At 43.3% G+C, this 25,142-nt stretch overlaps 1 protein-coding gene across 1 annotated transcript in view; it reads right to left on the bottom strand.

Moving 5' to 3' along the window:
• LOC311134082 (pleckstrin homology domain-containing family G member 4B-like) overlaps positions 1-25,142 on the bottom strand; it is a gene marked incomplete at its 5' end in the record, with an annotated part of 124,408 nt that overhangs the window by 44,715 nt on the left and 54,551 nt on the right. The window contains one exon of the mRNA XM_084167673.1: positions 761-958. Coding sequence (XP_084023799.1) covers positions 761-958 — 198 coding nt within the window. The remainder of the gene's footprint in view (positions 1-760; positions 959-25,142) is intronic.

The raw sequence follows: 25,142 nt of genomic DNA, 5'->3' as shown, positions 1-25,142 counted from the left end.
CAGACTGGAATGCAATGAGGGAAGGATAGATTCACCATTCATTTCACCTCAAATTCAGCTTTATGTGTGTATACTACTGAGCTGTGGTTATGGAAAACTGATTCTGGCCTAAACCCGACTGTTCTTGAGCTTCCAATAAAGACAAATGCCTGGGATTCTACACTGTTTTCTTTTGTACACTCTTTGAGGAGAAACAATAAAATATGATCCTTTGCTGAGCGATGTCAACTCAGTTGCGTGTCTGGCTAGCATCCACAGAAAATAATAGATTTCAGAATTAATGAAGCATAAACAACAGCTTGGATTTATCCCCTGATGGACAAGTAAACCTTTTGTTGATCTCTTTTTTTGTAATGCAGTTAGAACCTCAGCTGTGAACCTCTGCGGTTTTACTGTTACTGATGTCAAGTTGCCTCATCTATTCTCTCTCTCTGTGTGTGTGTGTGTGTGTGAGTGTCTATCTGTCTGAGAGAGATAGAGAGGTGTGTGTATGGGGTGTGGGGTGTGGTGTGTGTGTGTGTGTGTGTGTGTGTGTGAGAGAGTGAGTGAGTGAGTGAGTGAGTGAGTGAGTGAGTGAGTGAGTGAGTGTGTATATATGCATTTGTTTTGTATGGGCATCTATGCACGTATGTGTGTGTGTGTACGTGTGTGTGTGTGAGTGTGTGAGTGAGTTAGTGAGTGAGTGAAAGTGAGTGAGTGTGTATATATGCATTTGTTTGTATGGGCATCTATGTACGTGTGTGTGTGTGGGTGTACTCACACACGCCGCCTGCTGCACGATCTCCAGGAGGCGTTTGGACGGGATGAGGAAGTCCAGCAGGCAGTGCAGTGCATCACCGTGGTAGCGCTCCTCGATGGTCCTGAACAGCTGACTAAGGACGGTGGGCGCTGTGGCCTCGAAGGGCGGGAACAGGGCAGACAGGGCACTCTGAATGGACGAGTCCAGGGATTCTGGATTCTAGTGAGGAGAGAAAGAGAGAGGGAGCGAGCGAGAGCGAAAGAGGAATATTTTAGTTTAATTTCACTTTTATACAAGATAGGAGTGCATGACCAAAGAGTGAATGATAATGTAATTGTAATTCATTGCAGCAATTGAAATGCATTGCAGGTATGTTTGCCAGAGTGCAAATCCCAAATCCCCCCAAAAATGTTGAACTTTGAAGTACTGTAGAGTTAACTGTATGGATATAATTTTAGGGGCAATGTAGCCTCTAGTTGTGTCTTCATATTCAGCATAATCATCAACATCATCAAAACATGATTGGAACGCTGCAAAGAAGGAACAATGCCCCAAAACCAAAACATTCCTATAAAATGTAATCATTTCACTCTCTGACTTCATTTTTAGTTCGAGGGAAATTAAAAACGGATGGTTTGGAAGATTAAGGTTTTTGTTTGAGTGTGGAATTTAACTAATCAGAAAGCCTCTCTGGATATACTTAGCTCTGTCCTCTGTGAGTGTTTCATGTCCTTCCAAAATGCACCTAATTTAAGTTGGTACTCTTCAAGCAGGGGAAGGGTCAGCGTCTGATCAGACTATGAGTGAGAGAACAAAGAAATGTATGGTCTCCATCACATCACAGGTCCTAATAGAGAAGAAGCTGTGTAAAATGACACTGTTGTGCACTAAAGTCATGCATGATGGTAGTGTTTACTACATACAGTGCCTTCGGAAAGTATTCAGACCCCTTGACTTTGCTCAAGCCAGCCTACAACCTTATTCTAAAATGGATTTTTTTTATTTATATATCCTCAGCAATCTACTCAAACTACCCCATAATAACAAAGCGAAAACAGGTTTTTAGAATTTGCACATTTATAAAATAACAAAACAGAAATACCTTATTTACATAAGTATTCAGATCCTTTGCTATGAGACTCGAAATTGAGCTCAGGTGCATCCTGTTTACATTGATCATCCTTGAGATGTTTCTACAACGTGATTGGAGTCCACCTGTGGGAAATTTAATTTGGTTGGACATGATTTGGAAAGGCACACAACTGTCTATATAAGGTCCCAGAGTTGACAGTGCATGTCAGAGCAAAAACCAAGCCATGAGGTCGAAGGAATTGTCAATAGAGCGCCGAGACAGGATTGTGTCGAGGCACAGATCTGGGGAAGGGTACCAAAAAATGTCTGCAGCATTGAAGGTCCCAAGAACACAGTGGCCTCCATCATTCTTAAATGGAAGAAGGTTGGAACCACCAAAACTCTTCCTAGAGCTGGCCACCCGGCCAAACTGAGCAATCGGGGGAGAAGGGCCTTGGTCAGGGAGGTGACTAAGAACCCGATGGTCACTCTGACAGAGCTTTACAGTTCCTCTGTGGAGAAGGGAAAACCTTCCAGAAGGACAACCATCTCTGCAGCACTCCACTAATCAGGCCTTTATGGCACAGTGGCTAGACGGAAGCCAAGATTGAACTCTTTGCCCTGAATGCCAAGCGTCACATCTGGAGGAAACCTGGCACCATCCCTATGGTGAAGCATGGTGGTGGCAGAATCATGCTGTGGGGATGGTTTTCAGCGGCAGGGACTGGGAGACTAGTCAGGATCGAGGCAAAGATGAATGGAGCAAAGTACAGAGAGATCCTAGATGAAAACCTGCTCCAGAGCTCTCAGGTCCTCAGACTGGGGCAAAGTTCACTTTCCAACAGGACAAAGACCCTAAGCACATAGCCAAGACAAGGCAGGAGTGGCTTCGGGATAAGTCTCTGAATGTCCTTGAGTGGCCCAGCCAGAGCCCGAACATCTCTGGAGAGACCTGAAAATAGCTGTGCAGCAACGCTCCCCATCCAACCTGACAGAGCTTGAGAGGATCTGCAGCGAAGAATGGGAGAAAATCCCCAAATACAGGTGTGCCAAGCATGTAGCGTCATACCCAAGAAGTCTCGAGGCTGTAATCACTGCCAAAAGTTATTCAACAAAGTACTGAGTAAAGGGTCTGAATACTTATGTAAATGTAATATTTCATTTATTTTATTTTATTATTATAAATTAGCAAACATTTCTAAAACCTGTTTTTGCTTTGTCATTATGGGGTATTGAATATAGATTGATGAAGGGAAAAAACGATTTAATCAATTTTAGAATAAGGCTGTAACGTCACAAAATGTAGAAAAAGTCAAGGGGTCTGAATACTTTCCAAAGACACTGTATATGCTATGCTACATATGTCTGTTTCAGATAGTCACGGCAATAAGAACTAGGCCACATTTTTCCGGGGTTGCGCCCTGCTTTCTGCTCCTTGGACCAGCTGTGGAGAATAGTACAAACAAAACACATGGAAGCAATCGGGGGAAGAGGTTTAAAGGGATGTTACACGCCAAAATCAAAGTTTGTTTGAAAAGGTAGTCTACTGTCAAGTAGTCCCAAATGTGGTGATGCTTTCCATTGTGTACTGCAGTAGTTCCCAACAAGGGGTACTTGGCCTATCCACAGGGGGTACTTTAGAAGACTCATGAAACCATAAGCCTACTGGTAAAATGCACATGAGGGGGTACTTCAGGGGTACTCCAGGCAGAGCAAAATTCAGTTGGTGGTACAGTAACTCAAAAAGGTTGGGAACATTTGTGATAGACAAGGGACGTTTAAGTGTTTTTCCATCTAAATGTGCGTGGCTATGCTTAAGTGTTTTTCTATCTTTGAACTTACTCTGCCAATTTTCCATGGGGTTGGTCCTTCAGCTGGTCAAAATTTGAAACATAAGTATTATTAAACTGACTTCAAAACGTAGGTATCTCTGTGTTGCAATCAATAAGTGTTTGCGCATGCCCTATGGCTCGTGCAGAAGACGCAAGTACATGCACCGAAGTCTTGCAGGTGTTTACATGGTTTTGCGCATGTGCCAGGTGCCAGGTGATCAAAATTTCACCTCCAGTGCCAGCGCTCTAAAATGTAGTTTAAGTAATAGTTTCCTTTGGGTATTTTGTCTCAAATGTTCGACAAGCTGAAGGACCAATTTTGTTGTGTTACAGCTTGAATTTAAATGGGATGTTTTTTAGAATTACATTTGTTGTCACTGGCCTACACACAATACCCCATAATGTCAGTGGAATTATGTTTTACATTTTTTTCTCCTCAAATTAATTAAAAATGAAAAGCTGAACTGTCTAGAGTCAATAAGTATTCAGCCCCTTAGTTATGGCAAGCCTAAATAAGTTCAGGAGTAAAATGTGCTTAACAAGTCACAAAATAAGCTGTATGGACTCAGTGTGCAATAATAGTGTTTAACGTGATTTTTTTTATGACTACGTCATCCCTGTACCTCACACATACAATTATATGTAAGGTTCTTCAGTTGAGCAGTGAATTTCAAACAGATTCAACCACAAAGACCAGTGAGGTTTTCCAATGCCTCGCAAAGAAAGGCACCTATTGGTAGATGGGTAAAACAATTATAAAGCAGACATTGAATATCCCTTTGAGCATGGTGAAGTTATTAATTACACTTTGGATGGTGTATCAATACAGCGTCACTACAAATATACAGGTGTCCTTCCTAACTCAGTTGCTGGAGACGAAGGAAACGGCTCTGGGATTTCCCCATTAGCCAATGGAGACTTTAAAACAGTTACAGAGTTGAATGGCTGTGTTAGGAGAAAACTTAGGATGGATCAACAACACTGTAGTTACTCCACAATACTAACCTAATTGACAGAGTGAAAAGAAAGAAAGCTTGTACAGAATACAAATATTCCAAAATATGCATCCTGTTTGCGACAAGGCACTAAAGTAATACTGGAAAAAATGTGGCAAAGCAATTCACTTTTTGTTCTGAATACAAAGTGTTATGTTTGGGGCAAATCCAACACAACACATTACTGAGTACCACTCTCCATATTTTAGAGTATAGTGGTGGCTGCATCATGTTATGGGTACGCTTGTAATGGTTTAGGACCGGAGAGCTTTTCAGGATATTTTTTTTTTACTGAATGGAGCTAAGCACAGGCAAAATCCTAGAGGAAAACCTGGTTCAGTCTGCTTTCCACCAGACACTGGGAGATGAATTCACCTTTCAGCAGGACAATAACCTAAAACACCAGGCCAAAGCTACACTGGAGTTGTTTACCAAGAAGACAGTGAATGTTCCTGAGTGGACGAGTTACAATTTTGACTTAAATCTGCTTGAAAATATTTGGCAAGACCTGAAAATGGTTGTCTAACAATGATCAACAACCGATTTGACAGCTTGAAGAATTTCGAAAATAATGATGGACAAATGTTGTACAATCCAGGTGTGGAAAGCTCTTAGAGACTTACGCAGAAAGACTCACAGCTGTAATTGCTGCCAAAGATTATTCTAACATGTATTGACTCAGCGTGAAGAACAGCTATGTAGATGTGCCTGGAGAAGTGGGTATACTCTAATTTTGCCCAACATTTCCAGACCGGCCTGCCCCGCGAAGGGACGCCGCCCTGTGTGAAATATTCTATGACAAACAGTGACATACACTCTGAATGACCTAAAATGATGAATCCCATATATTAAATTCCAACCCAAAACTATAATGTGGAAGTAGGCATATTTAGATTTTTCTAAATGTTTTCAGGTTTTCATAACAATGCTTAAATCACATCAGCAGACTGTTTGTGAGGTCTGGGGAAAATCTAAGAAATTTAGATTTTTTTAGTTTAGTTACTTTAATTCAAGCGCACCTAGCACTGTTGGTTTGGTTAGTGGTGTTTCTGTAGCACATGAGATGGAGTTAGCAAAACAAATGGCCACTGGATTGATGCAAATAATCATGATATAATTCTGCCAGGTAGGCATAGGCTACTTTTAGCTAGCTAACATTTAATTGAGAAGGTTATTGGGAAAGCATTTCCATCTACCAGAAGACGGTTAGGATTAGCATCGCTATATTGTTCCTGTTCCTTAATTGTTTGGAAGTTTTTCTTCATATTATAAGGCATGTCTTACCACGCTTCAAAGTAGCCAATAGCCAAAATCCCAACATAGAAACGTGGAGGAAATTATTTTATAAAGACTTACTCATTATGCGTTTTCTTGTTCTATTGGTTTTCTTTTAACTTTCTTTCATTGTCTAGCAGCCAAAGTCATTATCCTAGTCATATTAGCAACCCATGATAATTGTTGAATTTTTAGATCACTCCTCTTTCTAAATTTTCGAATGGATATTTCCATATCTGTCCATGAAACTGCTTGCATGTGTGTTGCACATTTAAGAACAGTGTTTTCCCGCAAATTGCTTCTTGGGACTGTCACGTTTGTTGAATACAGGATTGGACCAAGGTGCAGCGTGGTATGCGTACATGTTCGTTTATTAAATAAACACTGAACAAAACATAAAAAGCAACGTAACGTGAAGTTCTAAAGGCTAACATTAAACAAGCCAAACACACAGAAACAAGATCCCACAAAACAGGTAGGCAACATGGCTACCTAAGTATGATCCCCAATCAGAGACAACGATCGACAGCTGCCTCTGATTGGGAACCACACCCGGCCAACATAGATCTACAATATCTAGATATTACACATAGAAATTCACACCCTGACCAAACCAACTAAAGAAAACCGGGCTCTCAAGGCCAGGGCGTGATAGGGACATTTGCGTGTAGGCCTACCATGATGTGCATATTGCCTAAAATGTGAAGAAATAAATAGTTTATCAACATTTTAAGTTAAACATCCTGATCTGTTCCATCAGCTGTATTAATTAATATGGCGTATACCTCCACTACACTACGTTGATACGCATCGTGGGGATTAAGAGGTGAGTATACGTAATGCCCACTGAAAAATAAGTGGGTATACGGCATATACCTGCATATACCCTCCACTACACCACTGGGGTTGAATACTTATCTAATCGAGAAACTGTATATTAGTGTTTTATTTTTCATTCATTTTTTACAAATGTTAGAGTATTTTGTGTAGATCGTTGACAGATGCTTTCAATATTGTAAAGCATTTAGAAGCCTAGATATGTCCAAAAAGCCAAACACTGCTCATTTTGTTGAATATAGTGAAAGCAACACTCCTTCTCCAACCAAGGAAGAGGACCAAACTGAAGAGAAGGATATTCAGCTATTCAAATAAAATCAAATCAAATGTTATTGGTCACAACACATATTTAGCAGATGTTATTGTGGGTGTAGCGAAATGCTTGCTATTGGAGTATAACTAAAGTTGATTAAAATGCTTCTTTATTGTCAAACATGTAGCCCATATCCCTTTCACAGAAAAAAAGCTTTCATACCTTTATAAATGGGCTTCCTATGGATTCAAGGACCAATCAGAATACAGAATATGGAATAACATGATGTGATTGGTAATGAGCTACATAAATCTGACCAATTGTTTTCAGACAATTGAACACAATTGGTCAGATATATGTACAGTAGCTCATTTACTATTTGGATTACTATGGCTGTGTTTACACATGCAGCCCAATTCTGATATTTTTCCACTAATTGGTTCTTTGACCAATAACATCAGATCTTTTCACATCAGATCTTTTTCAGAGCTGATCTGATTTGTCAAGATACCAATTAGTGAAAAAAGGATCAGAATTGGGCTGCCTGTGTAAACGCAGCCTAATTCTTGGTTTCTGTGAGGATTTGTGAACATGCTACCTGAAAACAGTTACCTGGAAAATCCATGGATTTTTAAGACTGTATTCCTATTTCATCTGAATGCAGCTGAGCTCTAGGTCTGTAGGCCTGGCATGTGTATTTGACTAGAATATGTCTTTGGCTTTGTCTAGGATTGAGAGAGCACGCGCATATTTTGCGTAGTCAGTTGGCAGCTTTGGTCCACGTTTCACACTTGTACAGTGTATGTTGGATTGGATTGGATGTCTTAGCACAGAGATGCAGAAGAAGCATGCTTGCTCTCACAGTCGGTTCACAGTTCCCCTCCTCTGTGTTGATCTCCAACCCCGCAATGACTGTTTTTAGACCTGACCTGATTTAGCTCTCTGGTTTAGCCAAGGCCACTGGGAGGCTTAGGGTAAACAGGGCTCCAACATCTTCAAAGGCCTCACACTTGCTGAGAGAGAGATTTGCTAACATATGCTATGCTAATACAGTGGGGGAAAAAAGTATTTAGTCAGCCACCAATTGTGCAAGTTTTCCCACTTAAAAAGATGAGAGAGGCCTGTAATTTTCATCATAGGTACACGTCAACTATGACAGACAAATTGAGGAAAAAAAATCCAGAAAATCCCATTGTAGGATTTTTAATGAATTTATTTGCAAATTATGGTGGAAAATAAGTATTTGGTCACCTACAAACAAGCACGATTTCTGGCTCTCACAGACCTGTAACTTCTTCTTTAAGAGGCTCCTCTGTCCTCCACTCGTTACCTGTATTAATGGCACCTGTTTGAACTTGTTATCAGTATAAAAGACACCTGTCCACAACCTCAAACAGCAGTCACACTCCAAACTCCACTATGGCCAAGACCAAAGAGCTGTCAAAGGACACCAGAAACAAAATTGTAGACCTGCACCAGGCTGGGAAGACTGAATCTGCAACAGGTAAGCAGCTTGGTTTGAAGAAATCAACTGTGGGAGCAATTATTAGGAAATGGAAGACATACAAGACCACTGATAATCTCCCTCGATCTGGGGCTCCACGCAAGATCTCACCCCGTGGGGTCAAAATGATCACAAGAACGGTGAGCAAAAATCCCAGAACCACACGGGGGGACCTAGTGAATGACCTGCAGAGAGCTGGGACCAAAGTAACAAAGCCTACCATCAGTAACACACTAGGCCGCCAGGGACTCAAATCCTGCAGTGCCAGACGTGTCCCCCTGCTTAAGCCAGTACATGTCCAGGCCCGTCTGAAGTTTGCTAGAGTGCATTTGGATGATCCAGAAGAGGATTGGGAGAATGTCATATGGTCAGATGAAACCTAAATATAACTGTTTGGTAAAAACTCAACTCGTCGTGTTTGGAGGACAAAGAATGCTGAGTTGCATCCAAAGAACACCATACCTACTGTGAAGCATGGGGGTGGAAACATCATGCTTTGGGGCTGTTTTTCTGCAAAGGGACCAGGACGACTGATCCGTGTAAAGGAAAGAATGTATGGGGCCATGTATCGTGAGATTTTGAGTGAAAACCTCCTTCCATCAGCAAGGGCATTGAAGATGAAACGTGGCTGGGTCTTTCAGCGTGACAATGATCCCAAACACACCGCCCGGGCAACGAAGGAGTGGCTTCGTAAGAAGCATTTCAAGGTCCTGGAGTGGCCTAGCCAGTCTCCAGATCTCAACCCCATAGAAAATCTTTGGAGGGAGTTGAAAGTCCGTGTTGCCCAGCGACAGCCCCAAAACATCACTGCTCTAGAGGAGATCTGCATGGAGGAATGGGCCAAAATACCAGCAACAGTGTGTGAAAACCTTGTGAAGACTTACAGAAAACGTTTGACCTGTGTCATTGCCAACAAAGGGTATATAACAAAGTATTGAGAAACTTTTGTTATTGACCAAATACTTATTTTCCACCATAATTTGCAAATAAATTCATTAAAAATCCTACAATGTGATTTTCTGGATTTTATTTTCTCATTTTGTCTGTCATAGTTGACGTGTACCTATGATGAAAATTACAGGCCTCTCTCATCTTTTTAAGTGGGAGAACTTGCACAATTGGTGGCTGACTAAATACTTTTTTTCCCCACTGTATATGCCAAAATGCCTCAAACTGGCTACAAGATATATGCTAACTTATGCTAAATGCTAATGTATGATAACCTGCTAATGAACTGCCCTCTTGAGCAAAATACTCTGTGCATTATACAGCAGTGTTTCACAATCCCTTCCTGCACTGTGCTTACATTTTTTGTACTAGCCTAGGACTAACACCTGTTTCAAATAATAATCGCCAAGCTCCTGATTAGTTGGATGAGGTTTGTTAGTGCTGGGCTAGAACAAACACATGAGTCCGTCCCTCAGGAATCATCTAAAAAACACTGTTCTACAGGATATAAACAAGGTTTTACTTTTACCATTATGCTAATGTTGATCGAGGTATGGCTTTGCAGTTGTGCTCACATTATTAGTACATTACACCAACAGGACGTGTATAAAAAAACACACAAAAAACAAAACACTTATGGTTGTATTGAACCTCCATCGATAGTTTACTAATTACATGAAATCTTCGTGTTTGTTAGAAAGATTACATGTCCTAATCTGAAAAGAATGCTTCTTTTTGCTAATTGTGTACATCTGTCACAATACATCAGGAGTTGAAGAACAGAATTACCATTGAGGCCGGTCATCAGATGTTAATGTATAACAGCTGTGAATGAGTCATCATTCAAGAATGAGTTCTACTGTATGTCTACCAACCTAGACTTAGGGCCATGTTTAATAAAAAAGTACTTTGAAGTTATACCAGACTGAGCCAGCATATTGTCCTATATTTGCTGCTAGACAGTCTATCCATTATTTGTCCCCTATGGCCTCAAGACAAAATGAAGCAACAATGGAATCAAACAAAACACACGTGCATTTAAAACAATTAGCCAATCGGTGTGCAGTACTCTCGCAAAGGCCTTCCCACTCAACCCTACTGAGGTCAGTACTTTTTACCAGAAATAAAACTACAGACTGCGGCTTTAAACGGCCACTGCACTTCCTGATTTGGCCTCGTTTTGAAGATTGCTCATTAAGAAATGCTAGCGGCCATGACTGAAGTCAAACTAGAGTTGTCTTGGGGATTTGATGTGGGTGAGTTACGTTCGCATATCATACCCTGGCAGGTACTATTGTTGGTCCCTCCTGGGTCACCGTAGCAACAACATAGCCACTTCCTCACTTCCTTAAATTAGCCAGAATTAATCTGAGATGAATCAAGAAATATGTAAAGAATGTAGATGTTTTTTTGCCTAGGAGGTCTTAGTTGCACAATTTTACATCCAGCTAAGGTGTTTGGTGCCGTATTTTTCAAGTAAAAAAAAAAGTGCATAAAAAACAAGTCAGTGCATAAAGTCTACTGAGTCGGGAAAGTCTACTGAGTCGGGAAAGTCTGGCTGCGCGATCAGGGCTGATTTCTGAGAACAATAACATGTCTACAACTTCATCATCTGTAATGACACATATATTTATACCTATTCCGACATAAAATGCGTTATTTTATGGCTGTTTATGACACCTACATAAGAATGGAAAAACACACAAAACCTACCACACAAGGAAAAATAATCCGTTACACCATAGTCTACGTGTAAATGGTATGTTTATATTATATAAATGTTTTTTTAATTGACCATATTAAATTATCATTATATACTGAACAAAAATATAAACGCAACATGCAACAATTTCTATGATTTTACTGAGGTACAGTTCATATAAGGAAATCAGTCAATTGAAATAAATTCTTTAGGCCCTCATCTATGGATTTCACATGACTGGGCAGGGGTGCAGCCATGGGTGGGCCTGGGAGGGCATAGTCCCACCCAATTGGCAGCCAGGTCCGGCCAATAAGACTTTGTTTTTCCCAACAAAAGGGCTTTATTACAAACAGAAATACCCCCCCCCCCCCTCCGATGATCCCGCAGGTTGTCACGCCCTGACATTGAGATCTCTAGGTGAGTTGGTCAGGGTGTGAAATCTAGTTTATATATTTCTATGTTGGCCGGGTGTGGTTCCCAATCAGAGGCAGCTGTCGGTCATTGTCTCTGATTGGGGATCATACTTAGGTAGCCATGTTGCCTACCTTATTTGTGGGATTTTGTTTCTGTTTCTGTTTAGCTTGTTTGATGTTTAGCCTCTTGAACTTCACGTTCTGTTGGATTTTGTGATTTTGTCGGTGTTTATTAAAATAAACGACTATGTACGCATACCACGCTGCACCTTGGTCCGATCCTTTACACAACGAACGTGACACAGGTAAAGAAGCCGGATGTGGAGGTCCACGGCTGGCGTGGTTATGCGTGGTCTGCGGTTGTGAGGCCGGTTGGACGTACTGCCAAATTCTCTAAAACAATGTTGGAGGCAGCTTATGGTAGAGAAATGAACATTCCATTCCCTGACAACCGCTCTGGTGGACATTCCTGCAGTCAGCATGCCAATTGCATGTTCCCTCAAAACTTGAGACATCTGTGGCTTTGTGTTATGTGACAAAACTGCAAATTTTAAAGTGGCCTTTGATTGTCCCCAGCAAAAGATGCACCTGTGTAATGATCATGCTGTTTAATCAGCTTCTTGATATGCCACACCTGTCAGGTGGATGGATTACCTTGGCAAAGGAGAAATGCTCACAAATAGGGATGTAAACAAATTTGTGCACAACATTTGAGAGAAATAAGTTTTTTGTGCGTATGGAACATTTCAAAGATTTTTTATTTCAGATCATGAAACGTGGGACCAACACTTTACATGTTGCATTTATATTTTTGCACACATTGATGTCAGACATGAACCTACCCCAATGCTCTGTTGCCGATGACTGGGATGAATGCAGGAGGAGATTTCAGGAGCAGGACACACTTTCTTTGACTGATGACTGGCATAAGGGCATGTACGTGATAGGCCTATCTGGCATATATGATTATGATGGTCATAATACTTATTGACAGCGCACAGTACTACATAGAGCCATGACTGATGCAAGCAGTAGAATCAGATTTAAAAACAGATACAAATACACCTTATGGAACAGCGGGGACTGTGAAGAGACACACACACACATGTACAGACACACGCATACGCACACAAGTTTTCTTAGTCCAAGTAAAGTGACACAGGATGGTCATAATTCTTCATGACAGTGTCAGAAAGTGTATTTTCTACATATGTAAAGAAATCATTACAACAACAAAGGATTTAAGAAACAAACTTTTAAATGAAAGGAAACTTCATGGCAGGGAAAAAAATTATTTAAATAAATGTGGCTTTGACACTCTTATGAAGGTGTCATAACCAGCCATAAAAGAACGCAATATATGTCACAACAGATGTAAATATATGGGTCATGACAGTGTTATGACCATATTATTACAGGTTATGACAAGTGATGTCAGCGGTTATGACATATTATGACATGATTATGACTGTGTCATAACGTAAATGTTACCTAAAGACCTTATACGTGCTTTATTACGGACCCTTCAAATAATGTTACAGAAGTTCCAACTCTGTGTTTGTCAATGAAGCTAGCAAGTAGTAGCTAGCAGGCACATTGAGCAGCCAGGTCACAATAAGCTTATCAAGTCATTGGTGAGTGACGATGTGTGTGCTTCAGTGCCGTTTAGTTTTTTACAACTTTCTCACTATCTATTACCAGAGTGTGTGTCTGTCTGGCAGTGTTTCATGGGAATCATGTTACAAAGAAGGTTGCGGGGGGACACAAGATGCTGGCAAATGGGTTTTGGAATATGAACAAGTTGCAGTTGGGATACAAGTGCGCTCTGATCGTCTCAATTCTCATTTTGCCCAGAAAAGTGTCAGACTCCCATGATTGACACTATCAAACACATCAGCAAGTGGCCACTCCATAAAGGGTTATTTCAACATAACATTGGCAACGTGTTGTCTTATGTGAACAAGTCTAAGGCGCATAATGGGCAGGTCTGTCTCACTGTCTGGAGGTTGTGGCTGCTATGATTGGATAGAGGTTGCGCAGCTGATAGAGCGCAATCAGTACAGCTGCTTCCCTCATGTTAGTGGGAACTGGGCAAGTGGGCATGATCGTAATCCATACCCAACCCTCCAGTAAGTCGTGACGAACTTACTTACAAAACTAAGTTTTGGACGAGACTGACTTCATGACAAAAATAATCTGATTTACTTTTAGTAGTACATTTTGACACTATAATTAATGTTTCTGACTCATAGCAATAGGCCGCTTAATACCAGGCCATTTAAAACCAGAGAAGTTGATTCTAAGGGGCAGTTGACATTTAAGTTAATGTTCATATGAGTGTCTGTGTTTCACAGATGTGACATCATTTTATTGATGAAATGATTCCAAAAGTCCAATCTCTCGACACAATAAGAACATTGTTTAGTCTTACAGTACAATGGAAAAATCCAGGAAGTGGTTTTAATTAAATAGAATCTTAAAATGGCTGCCTCTTTTCATTAACGTCACACCTGGCTAAAATGACCAAAGCCTAACAAGGGACATTTTCAATCCAGACAGGCTGAACTCATTGGACATTTCGCCTCTGACCCTGACTCATTACACCTCATGGGTGGCTTGGCTGGTGATATATTCTGGTGAGTGGGACCCGATTGAGCTACAGTAAACATAGATCCACAGCTGGATCCAGTTCAGACTGCCTCTTTAAGCCAAGTGAAATGAATGGAGGAAGGGAGCCTGGTGTTGTGAGTTCTTTTGTATCCCATTACACTTGACCAACTGCCAGCACGACATGCCAAACAGGCCGGGGCTGTGCGCAGTTCAGCATGACTTCTTCCCAGGGAAAACACTGTGTTTGATGGCAGATGGGTCCGGTATTTGCATAAAGGAGATGGGGCTCTGATAGCAGCCCGTTTGGCCTCCGACCATACGCTAAGCATTGGGTTGGACCAGCTTTGGGCCAGGCTCATAGCAACTTGTCTGCCCTCTTAATCTAATATACACTGCTCAAAAAAATAAAGGGAACACTAAAATAACACATCCTAGATCTGAATGAATGAAATCATCTTATTAAATACTTTTTTCTTTACATAGTTGAATGTGCTGACAACAAAAGCACACACAAATTATCAATGGAAATCAAATTTATCAACCCATGGAGGTCTGGATTTGGAGTCACCCTCAAAATTAAAGTGGAAAACCACACTACAGGCTGATTCAACTTTGATGTAATGTCCTTAAACCAAGTCAAAATGAGGCTCAGTAGTGTGTGTGGCCTCCACGTGCCTGTATGACCTCCCTACAACGCCTGGGCATGCTCCTGATGAGGTGGCGGATGGTCTCCAGAGGGATCTCCTCCCAGACCTAGACTAAAGCATCCGCCAACTCCTGGACAGTCTGTGGTGCAACGTGGCATTGGTGGATGGAGTGAGACATGATGTCCCAGATGTGCTCAATTGGATTCAGGTCTGGGGAACGGGCGGGCCAGTCCATAGCATCAATGCCTTCCTCTTGTAGGAACTGCTGACCCACTCCAGCCACATGAGATCTAGCATTGTCTTGCATTAGGAGGAACCCAGGGCCAACCGCACCAGCATATGGTCTCACAAGGGGTCTGAGGATCTCATCTCGGTACCTAATGGCAGTCAGGCTACCTCTGGCGAGCACATGGAGGGCTGTGCGGCCCCCCAAAGAAATGCCACCCCACACCATGACTGACCCACCGCCAAACCGGTCATGCTGGAGGATGTTGCAGGCAGCAGAATGTTCTCCACGGTGTCTCCAGACTCTGTCACGTCTGTCATATGTGCTCAGTGTGAACCTGCTTTCATCTGTGAAGAGCACAGGGCGCCAGTGGCGAATTTGCCAATCTTGGTGTTCTCTGGCAAATGCCAAACGTCCTGCACGGTGTTGGGCTGTAAGCACAACCCCCACCTGTGGACGTCGGGCCCTCATACCACCCTCATGGAGTCTGTTTCTGACTGTTTGAGCAGACACATGCACATTTGTGGCCTGCTGGAGGTCATTTTGCAGGGCTCTGGCAGTGCTCCTCCTGCTCCTCCTTGCACAAAGGCGGAGGTAGCAGTCCTGCTGCTGGGTTGTTGCCCTCCTACGGCCTCCTCCACGTCTCCTGATGTACTGGCCTGTCTCCTGGTAGTGCCTCCATGCTCTGGACACTACGCTGACAGACACAGCAAACCTTCTTGCCACAGCTCGCATTGATGTGCCATCCTGGATGAGCTGCACTACCTGAGCCACTTGTGTGGTTTGTAGACTCCGGCTCATGCTACCACTAGAGTGAAAGCACCGCCAGCATTCAAAAGTGACCAAAACATCAGCCAGGAAGCATAGGAACTGAGAAGTGGTCTGTGGTCACCACCTGCAAAACCAGTCCTTTATTGGGGGTGTCTTGCTAATTGCCTATAATTTCCACCTGTTGTCTATTCCATTTGCACAACAGCATGTGAAATTTATTGTCAATCATTGTTGCTTCCTAAGTGGACAGTTTGATTTCACAGAAGTGTGATTGACTTGGAGTTACATTGTGTTGTTTAAGTGTTCCCTTAATTTTTTGGTCACATGCGCCGAATACAACAGGTGCAGACATTACAGTGAAATGCTTACTTACAGCCCTTAACCAACAGTGCATTTATTTTTAACAAAAAAAGTAAAAATAAAACAACAACAACAAAAAGTGTTGAGAAAAAAAAGAGCAGAAGTAAAATAAAATAACAGTAGGGAGGCTATATATATACAGGGGGGTACCGTTGCAGAGTCAATGTGCGGAGGCACCGGCTAGTTGAGGTAGTTGAGGTAATATGTACATGTGGGTAGAGTTAAAGTGACTATGCATAAATAATTAACAGAGTAGCAGCAGCGTAAAAAGGATGGGGTGGGGGGGCAGTGCAAATAGTCCGGGTAGCCATGATTAGCTGTTCAGGAGTCTTATGGCTTGGGGGTAGAAGCTGTTGAGAAGTCTTTTGGACCTAGACTTGGCACTCCGGTACCGCTTGCCGTGCGGTAGCAGAGAGAACAGTCTATGACTAGGGTGGCTGGAGTCTTTGACAATTTTGAGGGCCTTCCTCTGACACCGCCTGGTATAGAGGTCCTGGATGGCAGGAAGCTTTGCCCCAGTGATGTACTGGGCCGTACGCACTACCCTCTGTAGTGCCTTGCGGTCGGAGGCCAAGCAGTTGCCATACCAGGCGGTGATGCAAACAGTCAGGACGCTCTCGATGGTGCAGCTGTAGAATTTTTTGAGGATCTGAGGACCCATGCCAAATCTTTTCAGTCTCCTGAGGGGGAATAGGCTTTGTCGTGCCCTCTTCACGACTGTCTTGGTGTGTTTGGACCATGATAGTTCATTGGTGATGTGGACACCAAGGAACTTGAAGCTCTCAACCTGTTCCACTACAGCCCCGTCGATGAGAATGGGGGCGTGCTCAGTCCTCTTTTTTTTCCTGTAGTCCACAATCATCTCCTTTGTCTTGGTCACGTTGAGGGAGAGGTTGTTGTCCTGGCACCACACGGCCAGGTCTCTGACCTCCTCCCTATAGGCTGTCTCATCGTTGTCGGTGATCAGGCCTACCACTGTTGTGTCGTCGGCAAACTTAATGATGGTGTTGGAGTCGTGCCTGGCCATGCAGTCATGGGTGAACAGAGAGTACAGGAGGGGACTGAGCACGCACCCCTGAGGGGCCCCCGTGTTGAGGATCAGTGTGGCAGATGTGTTGTTACCTACCCTTACCACCTGGGGGCGGCCCGTCAGGAAGTCCAGGATCCAGTTGCAGAGGGAGGTGTTTAGTCCCAGGATCCTTAGCTTAGTGATGAGCTTAGAGGGCACTATGGTGTTGAATGCTGAACTGTAGTCAATGAATAGCATTCTCACGTAGGTGTTCCTCTTGTCCAGGTGGGAAAGGGCAGTTTGGAGTGCAATAGAGATTGCATCATCTGTGGATCTGTTGGGGCGGTATGCAAATTGGAGTGGGTCTAGGGTTTCTGGGATAATGCTGTTGATGTGAGCCATGACCAGCCTTTCAAAGCACTTCATGGCTACAGACGTCAGTGCTACGGGTCGGTAGTCATTTAGGCAGGTTTTCTTAGAGTCCTTGGGCACGGGGACTATGGTGGTCTGCTTGAAACATGTTGGTATTACAGACTCAGTCAGGGACATGTTGAAAATGTCAGTGAAGACACTTGCCAGTTGGTCAGCACATGCTCGGAGTACACATCCTGGTAATCCGTCTGGCCCTGCGGCCTTGTGAATGTTGACCTGCTTAAAAGTCTTACTCACATCGGCTACGGAGAGCGTGATCACATAGTCATCCGGAACAGCCGGTGCTCTCATGCATGCTTCAGTGTTGCTTGCCTCGAAGCGAGCATAGAAGTGGTTTAGCTCATCTGGTAGGCTTGTGTCACTGGGCAGCTCGCAGCTGTGCTTCCCTTTGTAGTCTGTAATAGTTTTCAAGCCCTGCCACATCCGACGAGCGTCAGAGCCAGTGTAGTACGATTCAATCTTAGTCCTGTATTGACTCTTTGCCTGTTTGATGGTTCGTCGGAGGGCATTGCGGGATTTCTTATAAGCGTCCGGGTTGGAGTCCCGTTCCTTGAAAGCGGCAGCTCTACCCTTTAGCTCAGTGCGGATGTTTCCTGTAATCCATGGCTTCTGGTTGGGGTATGTACGTACGGTCACTGTGGGGACGACATCATCGATGCACTTATTGATGAAGCCAGTGACTGATGTGGTTTACTCCTCAATGCTGTCTGAAGAATCCCGGAACATGTTCCAGTCTGTGCTAGCAAAACAGTCCTGTAGCTTAGCATCTGCGTCATCTGACCACTTTTTTATTAACCGAGTCACTGGTGCTTCCTGCTTTAGTTTTTGCTTATAAGCAGGAATCAGGAGGATAGAGTTATGGTCAGATTTGCCAAATGGAGGGCGAGGGAGAGCTTTGTATGCGTCTCTGTGTGTGGAGTAAAGGTGGTCTAGAGTTTTTTTTCCTCTGGTTGCACATTTAACATGCTGGTAGAAATTAGGTAGAACGGATTTAAGTTTCCCTGCATTAAAGTCCCCGGCCACTAGGAACGCTGCATCTGGATGAGCGTTTTCCTGTTGATTTATGGCCTTGTACAACTCATTCAGTGCAATCTTAATGCCAGCATTGGTTTGTGGTGGTAAATAGACAGCTATGAAAAATATAGATGAAAACTCTCTTGGTAAATAGTGTGGTCTACAGCTTATCATAAGATACTCTACCTCAGGCGAGCAAAACCTCGAGACTTCCTTAGTATTTGATTTTGTGCACCAGCTGTTGTTTACAAATATACACAGACCGCCACCCCTTGTCTTACCGGAGTCAGCCGTTCTATACTGCCGATGTAGCGTATAGCCCGCTAGCTGTATGTTATCCATGTTGTCGTTCAGCCACGACTCGGTGAAACATAAGATATTACAGTTTTTAATGTCCCGTTGGTAGGATAACCGTAATCTTAGGTCATCCAATTTATTTTCAAATGATTGAACGTTGGCTAATAGGATTGATGGAAGAGGCAGTTTACTCGCTCGCCGTCGGATCCTTACAAGGCACCCCGATCTACGTCCACGATATCTCCGTCTCTTCCTCACGCGAATGACGGGGATTTGTGCCTTGTCGGGTGTCTGTATGATATCCTTCGCGGCCGCCTCGTTGAAGAAAAAATCTTCGTCCAATACGAGGTGAGTAATCGCTGTCCTGATATCCAGAAGCTCTTTTTGGTTATAAGAGACGATGGCAGAAACATTATGTACAAAATAAATTACAAATAACGCGGAAAAACACACATAATAGTACAATTGGTTAGAGGGCTGTAAAACGGCAGCCATCTTCTCCGGCGCTGTTATACTGTAAGTGTAGTGTATGATGACTTGTGATTAAATGGAATGTGATGGTATAAGCAACTCAGCAACAATAACAGATTATGAAAAATAGGAAACCAGTATGAAAATCCTTTTGACCACAATGACCCCCCTACCGATCCTGTAGGTTCATGCTCTACAACATTCGGAGAGTACGACCCTGCCTTACACAGGAAGCGGCACAGGTCCTAATCCAGGCACTTGTCATCTCCCGTCTGGATTACTGCAACTCGCTGTTGGCTGGGCTCCCTGCCTGTGCCATTTAACCCCTACAACTCATCCAGAATGCCGCAGCCCGTCTGGTGTTCAACCTTCCCAAGTTCTCTCACGTCACCCCGCTCCTCCGCACACTACACTGGCTTCCAGTTGAAGCTCGCATCTGCTACAAGATGGTGCTTGCCTACGGAGCTGTGAGGGGAACGGCACCTCCGTACCTTCAGGCTCTGATCAGTCCCTACACCCAAACGAGGGCATTGCGTTCATCCACCTCTGGCCTGCTGGCTCCCCTACCTCTGCTGAAGCACAGTTCCCGCTCAGCCCAGTCAAAACTGTTCGCTGCTCTGGCACCCCAATGGTGGAACAAGCTCCCTCACAACGCCAGGACAGCGGAGTCACTCACCACCTTCCGGAGACATTTGAAACCCCACCTCTTTAAGGAACACCTGGGATAGGATAAAGTAATCCTTCTAAACCCCCCTTACCCCCCCCCCCCAAAAAAAAAAAAAGTGTAAAGTGGTTATCCCACTGGCTATAAGGTGAATGCACCAATTTGTAAGTCGCTCTGTATAAGAGTGTCTGCTAAATGACGTAAATGTAAATGTAGGGGAAAGGTGAGGATTCAATAATTTGTTTGTTGCATTGTTTTCATTAGTATTGATGCTATTGCTTTGTGTTTCAGCGCTTTCTGTCGCTAAAAGGACTTCTGGCTTATAACAATTTGCTTAACTCCCATTCACGCCCTTGCACTACCACTGCCCCACATCCTTGTGACAACACATAACAGCCCTACAGTATATCGCTGTATCTAGCTCTATTTCCCCATGTAAAAAAACTAAAATGGACAGGGTTACTTCTCTTTCCCGAAAGGCTTGTGAATCACAGAGACCCAGAGCAAATATTTAATCAAGCTTGAATCCAAAAGCATTATAATGGAGGATGTATCTCAATAGGGACAAGTAGCCTCCTCTTCTCGGCTCCTTTACCTGCACTGATGTTACAGAGCTGGTGTAAGCAAATCCTTGGTGGGCATCTACTACATTATTTTCACCTATCTAATGCTTTCAGATCAATGCAAATGAAGGAGAGGAGACGAGGAGAGGACACCACATTATACTATTGGGATTCCCCCTAGTCCACACAGACATTAGACTACTTCTGAATCCAGCTGACAGCAACATTCCAATGCCGCCTACCCTGCCGCCCACTCAAGTAAGCCCTGCTGTGTGTGTGTGTGTGTGTGTGTGTGTGTGTGTGTGTGTGTGTGTGCGTGCGTGTGTGTGTGCGCGCGCGCGTGTGTGTGTGTGTGTGTGTGTGTGTCTGAGACATCCTGGGGTTTCCCATCTGGCATCTATTGTCCTGTGTTTCCAGAGGTTTAACCCTATTCAACACACTCTTGAAGCCTTTCAATCAAAGGTCATTGTTTGACATGGATTGTCTGTTCTCTGCTGTGGCATCTGTCATGATGTGTGGGTCTTTGTCCTGTCTATCAGAGGGATGTCCCCTGGGTATTTCACTGAGGTAAGCACTGAAGAGTTAATTATAGTCCTCTTTCTTTCTCTCTCTCTACCTACCCCCCCTCCCTCTCTCTCTCTATCTCTCTCACTCTCTCTCTACCTACCCTCTCTCTCTCTCTCTTTTGCTCTCTCTCTAACTACCCCCCCTCTCTCTACCTACCCCCCTCTCACTACCTACTCTTTCTCTCTCTCTTTACACCCCCCCCCCCCTCTCTCTCTCTCTCTCTACATACCCCCTCTCTCTCTTGCTAACTACCTCTCTCTCTCTCCCTCGCTCCCTCCCTCCCTCCCTCCCTCCGTCCCTCCCTCCTTCTACTGCCTTGGGCACTGGTCAACGAAGGCAGGACTGCTCTTGGATTTCATGGGCTATGTAAACAACCTGTCAAGGTGTGTCATGCTATGTGTAGACTGGCAGTGTTAGTGTTTGAACCCTGTAATCAGCAGCAAGGTCAAAAGCTTAAAGGCGTAGAAAACAACTGCAAATGTGCTTAGCATAAAGATAATCTCTGACCTCCAACCAAATGACCCCCTATCCCTTTGTGCGACATGCCATAGGCTCATGATTTCGAGAACTAATCATCACATTTTTCCACAAACCCTTGTGAGGGATGGACAGGCAAGTCAATAGCCCCGCTGGGCTAAAGACCACAACCCAAACCACAACGCAGGGAAAGTAGGCTATAAACTCTCCAATGCTCCAAGGAATGTCACTTTTGATTAGAAGTGATGGTTTGTGGGTTTAGAGAAAGGGCATTGACCCGTTGGTAAACTCTAGTGACTCATTATGCTCGTCTGACTGGACAGACAGGTAGACAGCAAGTCCCAGACGACACATCTACCCAAAACCACATTATTATGTCTGTGTGGACACAAGGCGGTGGGCAGGACAATTCCACGTTGTTCCCAAAACAAGGGATCACTAAAATAACCGTTAGAGAGATCATATCAGTGAAACACAATTTAGGTTTCATGGGGTGTATGGCTCATTTTCGAGTTATGCACTTATCCCTCATGTATCAGCAAGTAGACCAACTTAGGACAGTACGATATACAGTAAATGGGCTGTATAGAGTGCAAGATACTCGTTTCAGCGAACACATGTATAATATGTGTGCAGCACATTTGCAAATAAACCAAGAACAAACTGCTTTGAGGTATAAGAAGGTCTGTTTTCAAGCTTTCCGATGTGCAACAAGTCTTTCCCTGTTCCCAGCATGTTCCCCCCATCCCCCCCTCTCTTTTTATTTTTCCTCTCTTTCTTCAACAGCTACTCCCGTTGGTTGGTGGGACAGTACTGTCTTTGTCTGAGGCCCTGTTGTAAACCACGGCTCAGGGCCTTTGGCAAAGGGGCACACAATTGAACTAAGCCATTTTAACGATGAACCCGCCTAATAAAGAAGGCCTCCAACAAGACAAGTCCCTGCATGCATCCACCCACCCATCCATCCATCCATCTATCTGGCTTCAGAGAAGTCTTGTGTGTTGTGTTGCTAGCGAATGGATTTGGCAGGGCCTACTGTATACACCGCTAGTTTTAATTAACAAGCCTGTAAGACTCTCAGGCAGTGTCAGGGGTGTCTGATGTTTTGTTTGTCCTTGTCCTCGGAAGGGCCAGCATTACAAACAGGTCTCTGTGGGTGTCCTGGGATTCAAGCTCAAATACAAATGGTCTGAATCTTGAGTTACAGATGAAGAAAATACATTAAAGCCTATACTGTAATGTGCCATGGCTCTGAGGACAATGGGCTTAGTGTAATTAAATGCTCCCATAAACCATCCTTGTCACATCAGTATTGCTTTGTATGACAATCCCCTGTCACATTTTGGCCAAAAGCAACAGTGCTTATGATTGTATGTATGTATGTATGTATATGTGTATGTATGTGTGTGTATATATATACAAAAACATGGGGGATTGGAAGTGATGCAGACAATTACATTGATGGAAGTTACAATCTATCTGCAATATTAAGCTGATCTACCCCCAGAAAAACAAAAACAAAAAAAATCTAACAGTGCTTATGATTTAAATGAAAAATCCTTAATAGTTTGACATTGCATCGTTAATTCCACCTGTCCTTGAATATATGATATACTGTACCTGAAATGCTTTGGTAGGTAAAAGTTATATAACGTTTAACCTGGCTTTCATCTATTCAATCATGTTAATTTATGACTGGAAGGAAGGAAGGATTTTTCGAAGTTTTCAAAGTGAGTGTCACGCCCTGGCTCTGGGGACTCTAGTATGTTGAGCCAGGGTGTGAGTTTTCATTTGTTAATGTTCTAGTTGTTGTATATCTATGTTGGCCAGGGTGGCTCCCAATCAGAGACGGCTGTAGCTCGTTGTCTCTGATTGGGAGTCATACTTAGGTAGCCGTTAGGCATTCATTATTGGTGGTTTCTTGTTCTTATTTGGTTTGTGTTAAACCGTAGACATCACGTTTCGTTTTGTTGTTTTGATCGTGTGATCATTCTAATAAATAAAATGTTCGCATTCAACGCTGCGCCTTGGTCCTCCTCTATGAATGACGATCGTGACAGTTAGCCCCTGCAACCTTACACCTCAACCCCTTCACCAATGCCTGGCAGAGCTGCACATGCCAATTCTGGCAACCCGACCCAATGAAAAATATCCTTGTCTGAGAGCAACATGTTTTTCATATCTGGGCATTTCCACCCTAATGGAATTATGCTGAGACTCCAATTCCATAACCATGGAATTACCCATGTATTTTTATTTCGGGCACTTTTTCGACAGCTGAATACTGACAATCCACTTAGCATGAAGAACAATGTTTTTGTTCATCTCCAAGCTATTCTCAGAGCTTGCTTTCTGAGAAAAACATCAGGGAAATACTTGTTTGTTTGTTTTTGGGGAATTGTAAGTAATGGCTCCCAGAGTACCCTTCACCTGGTTAAATAGGCCAAAGCATTGGATGCAGCACCAATAGGGGTAGTCTTAGCTTGTAAGGCATCCCATTTACTCTTGGCACTCCAGGTATCACAGTGAATGATTTTGCCGTGCGTAAACGCTGGTGTGGAGACACTGGTGGGTGGTGTTTATGTGGGTGAACAGCATTTATAGTTGCTGTGTTTTTTTCTTGCTCTCTGCTCATGCCAAATTCTCCCTGAGGCCAAAAAGTGGGCGAGCTGTGGAGTGCATTTGGCTGGCTGCAACAGTTGTATTATCATGAGACGGAGAGCACAAGATTCATAGGGAACCATAACACCACATTAACTTAAAACTGGGATAGACACCAATACTTCAACAATCTCTGAAAGTATACCACTAAATTGCATGGACTCTCCCCCCCCCCCCCCCAATATATATATTTTTTTTGCTGCTTATGACTTCCTATTTATATCCATAAGTTGAGGTCAAATTCTATTTTGGATGAACTATCCATTTAACTTTCAGCGAGGAGACCCACCACTGCAGAAACCACAGTACCTTGACCTACAAATCTCTTCCTGAAAAGACAGACACCACAACAACACCTTTGATGCTCAGACTAGGAAGGAAATTACTACGTTTCACTCTCACTCGGTCCCCGGAAAGACTTCACACTAGAAACTCGCCCTTAAAAAAGTTATTGGCACATATAGATACTTTCTCTGAAAAGATGCTAGTAAATCTACATCACTACTTTGACCTACAGACAGTAAACCAAGATTACAATACATTGCACCAGTGGTGTAGTATAAGCAGGTTAGCGTTTTTTGTCATAAATCTTGTTCTGGAGGCAGCTCTGCAGAATGGACACTAGCTGGCACAGCCACAAAGTCATTAAATCAGATTTTAAACCTAACCCTAACCTTAACCACACTGCTAACCCTAATGCCTAACCCAAACCTTAACCACACTGCTAACCCTAATGCCTAACCCAAACCTTAACCACACTGCTAACCCTAATGCCTAACCCAAACCTTAAATTAAGACCAAAAA

Source organism: Coregonus lavaretus, assembly GCF_964263955.1.
Source record: "Coregonus lavaretus genome assembly, chromosome: 8".
Taxonomy (NCBI): Eukaryota; Metazoa; Chordata; class Actinopteri; order Salmoniformes; family Salmonidae; genus Coregonus; species Coregonus lavaretus.
Note: the sequence above shows the minus strand (reverse complement) of the source record. Positions and strands in the feature narration are given on the sequence as shown.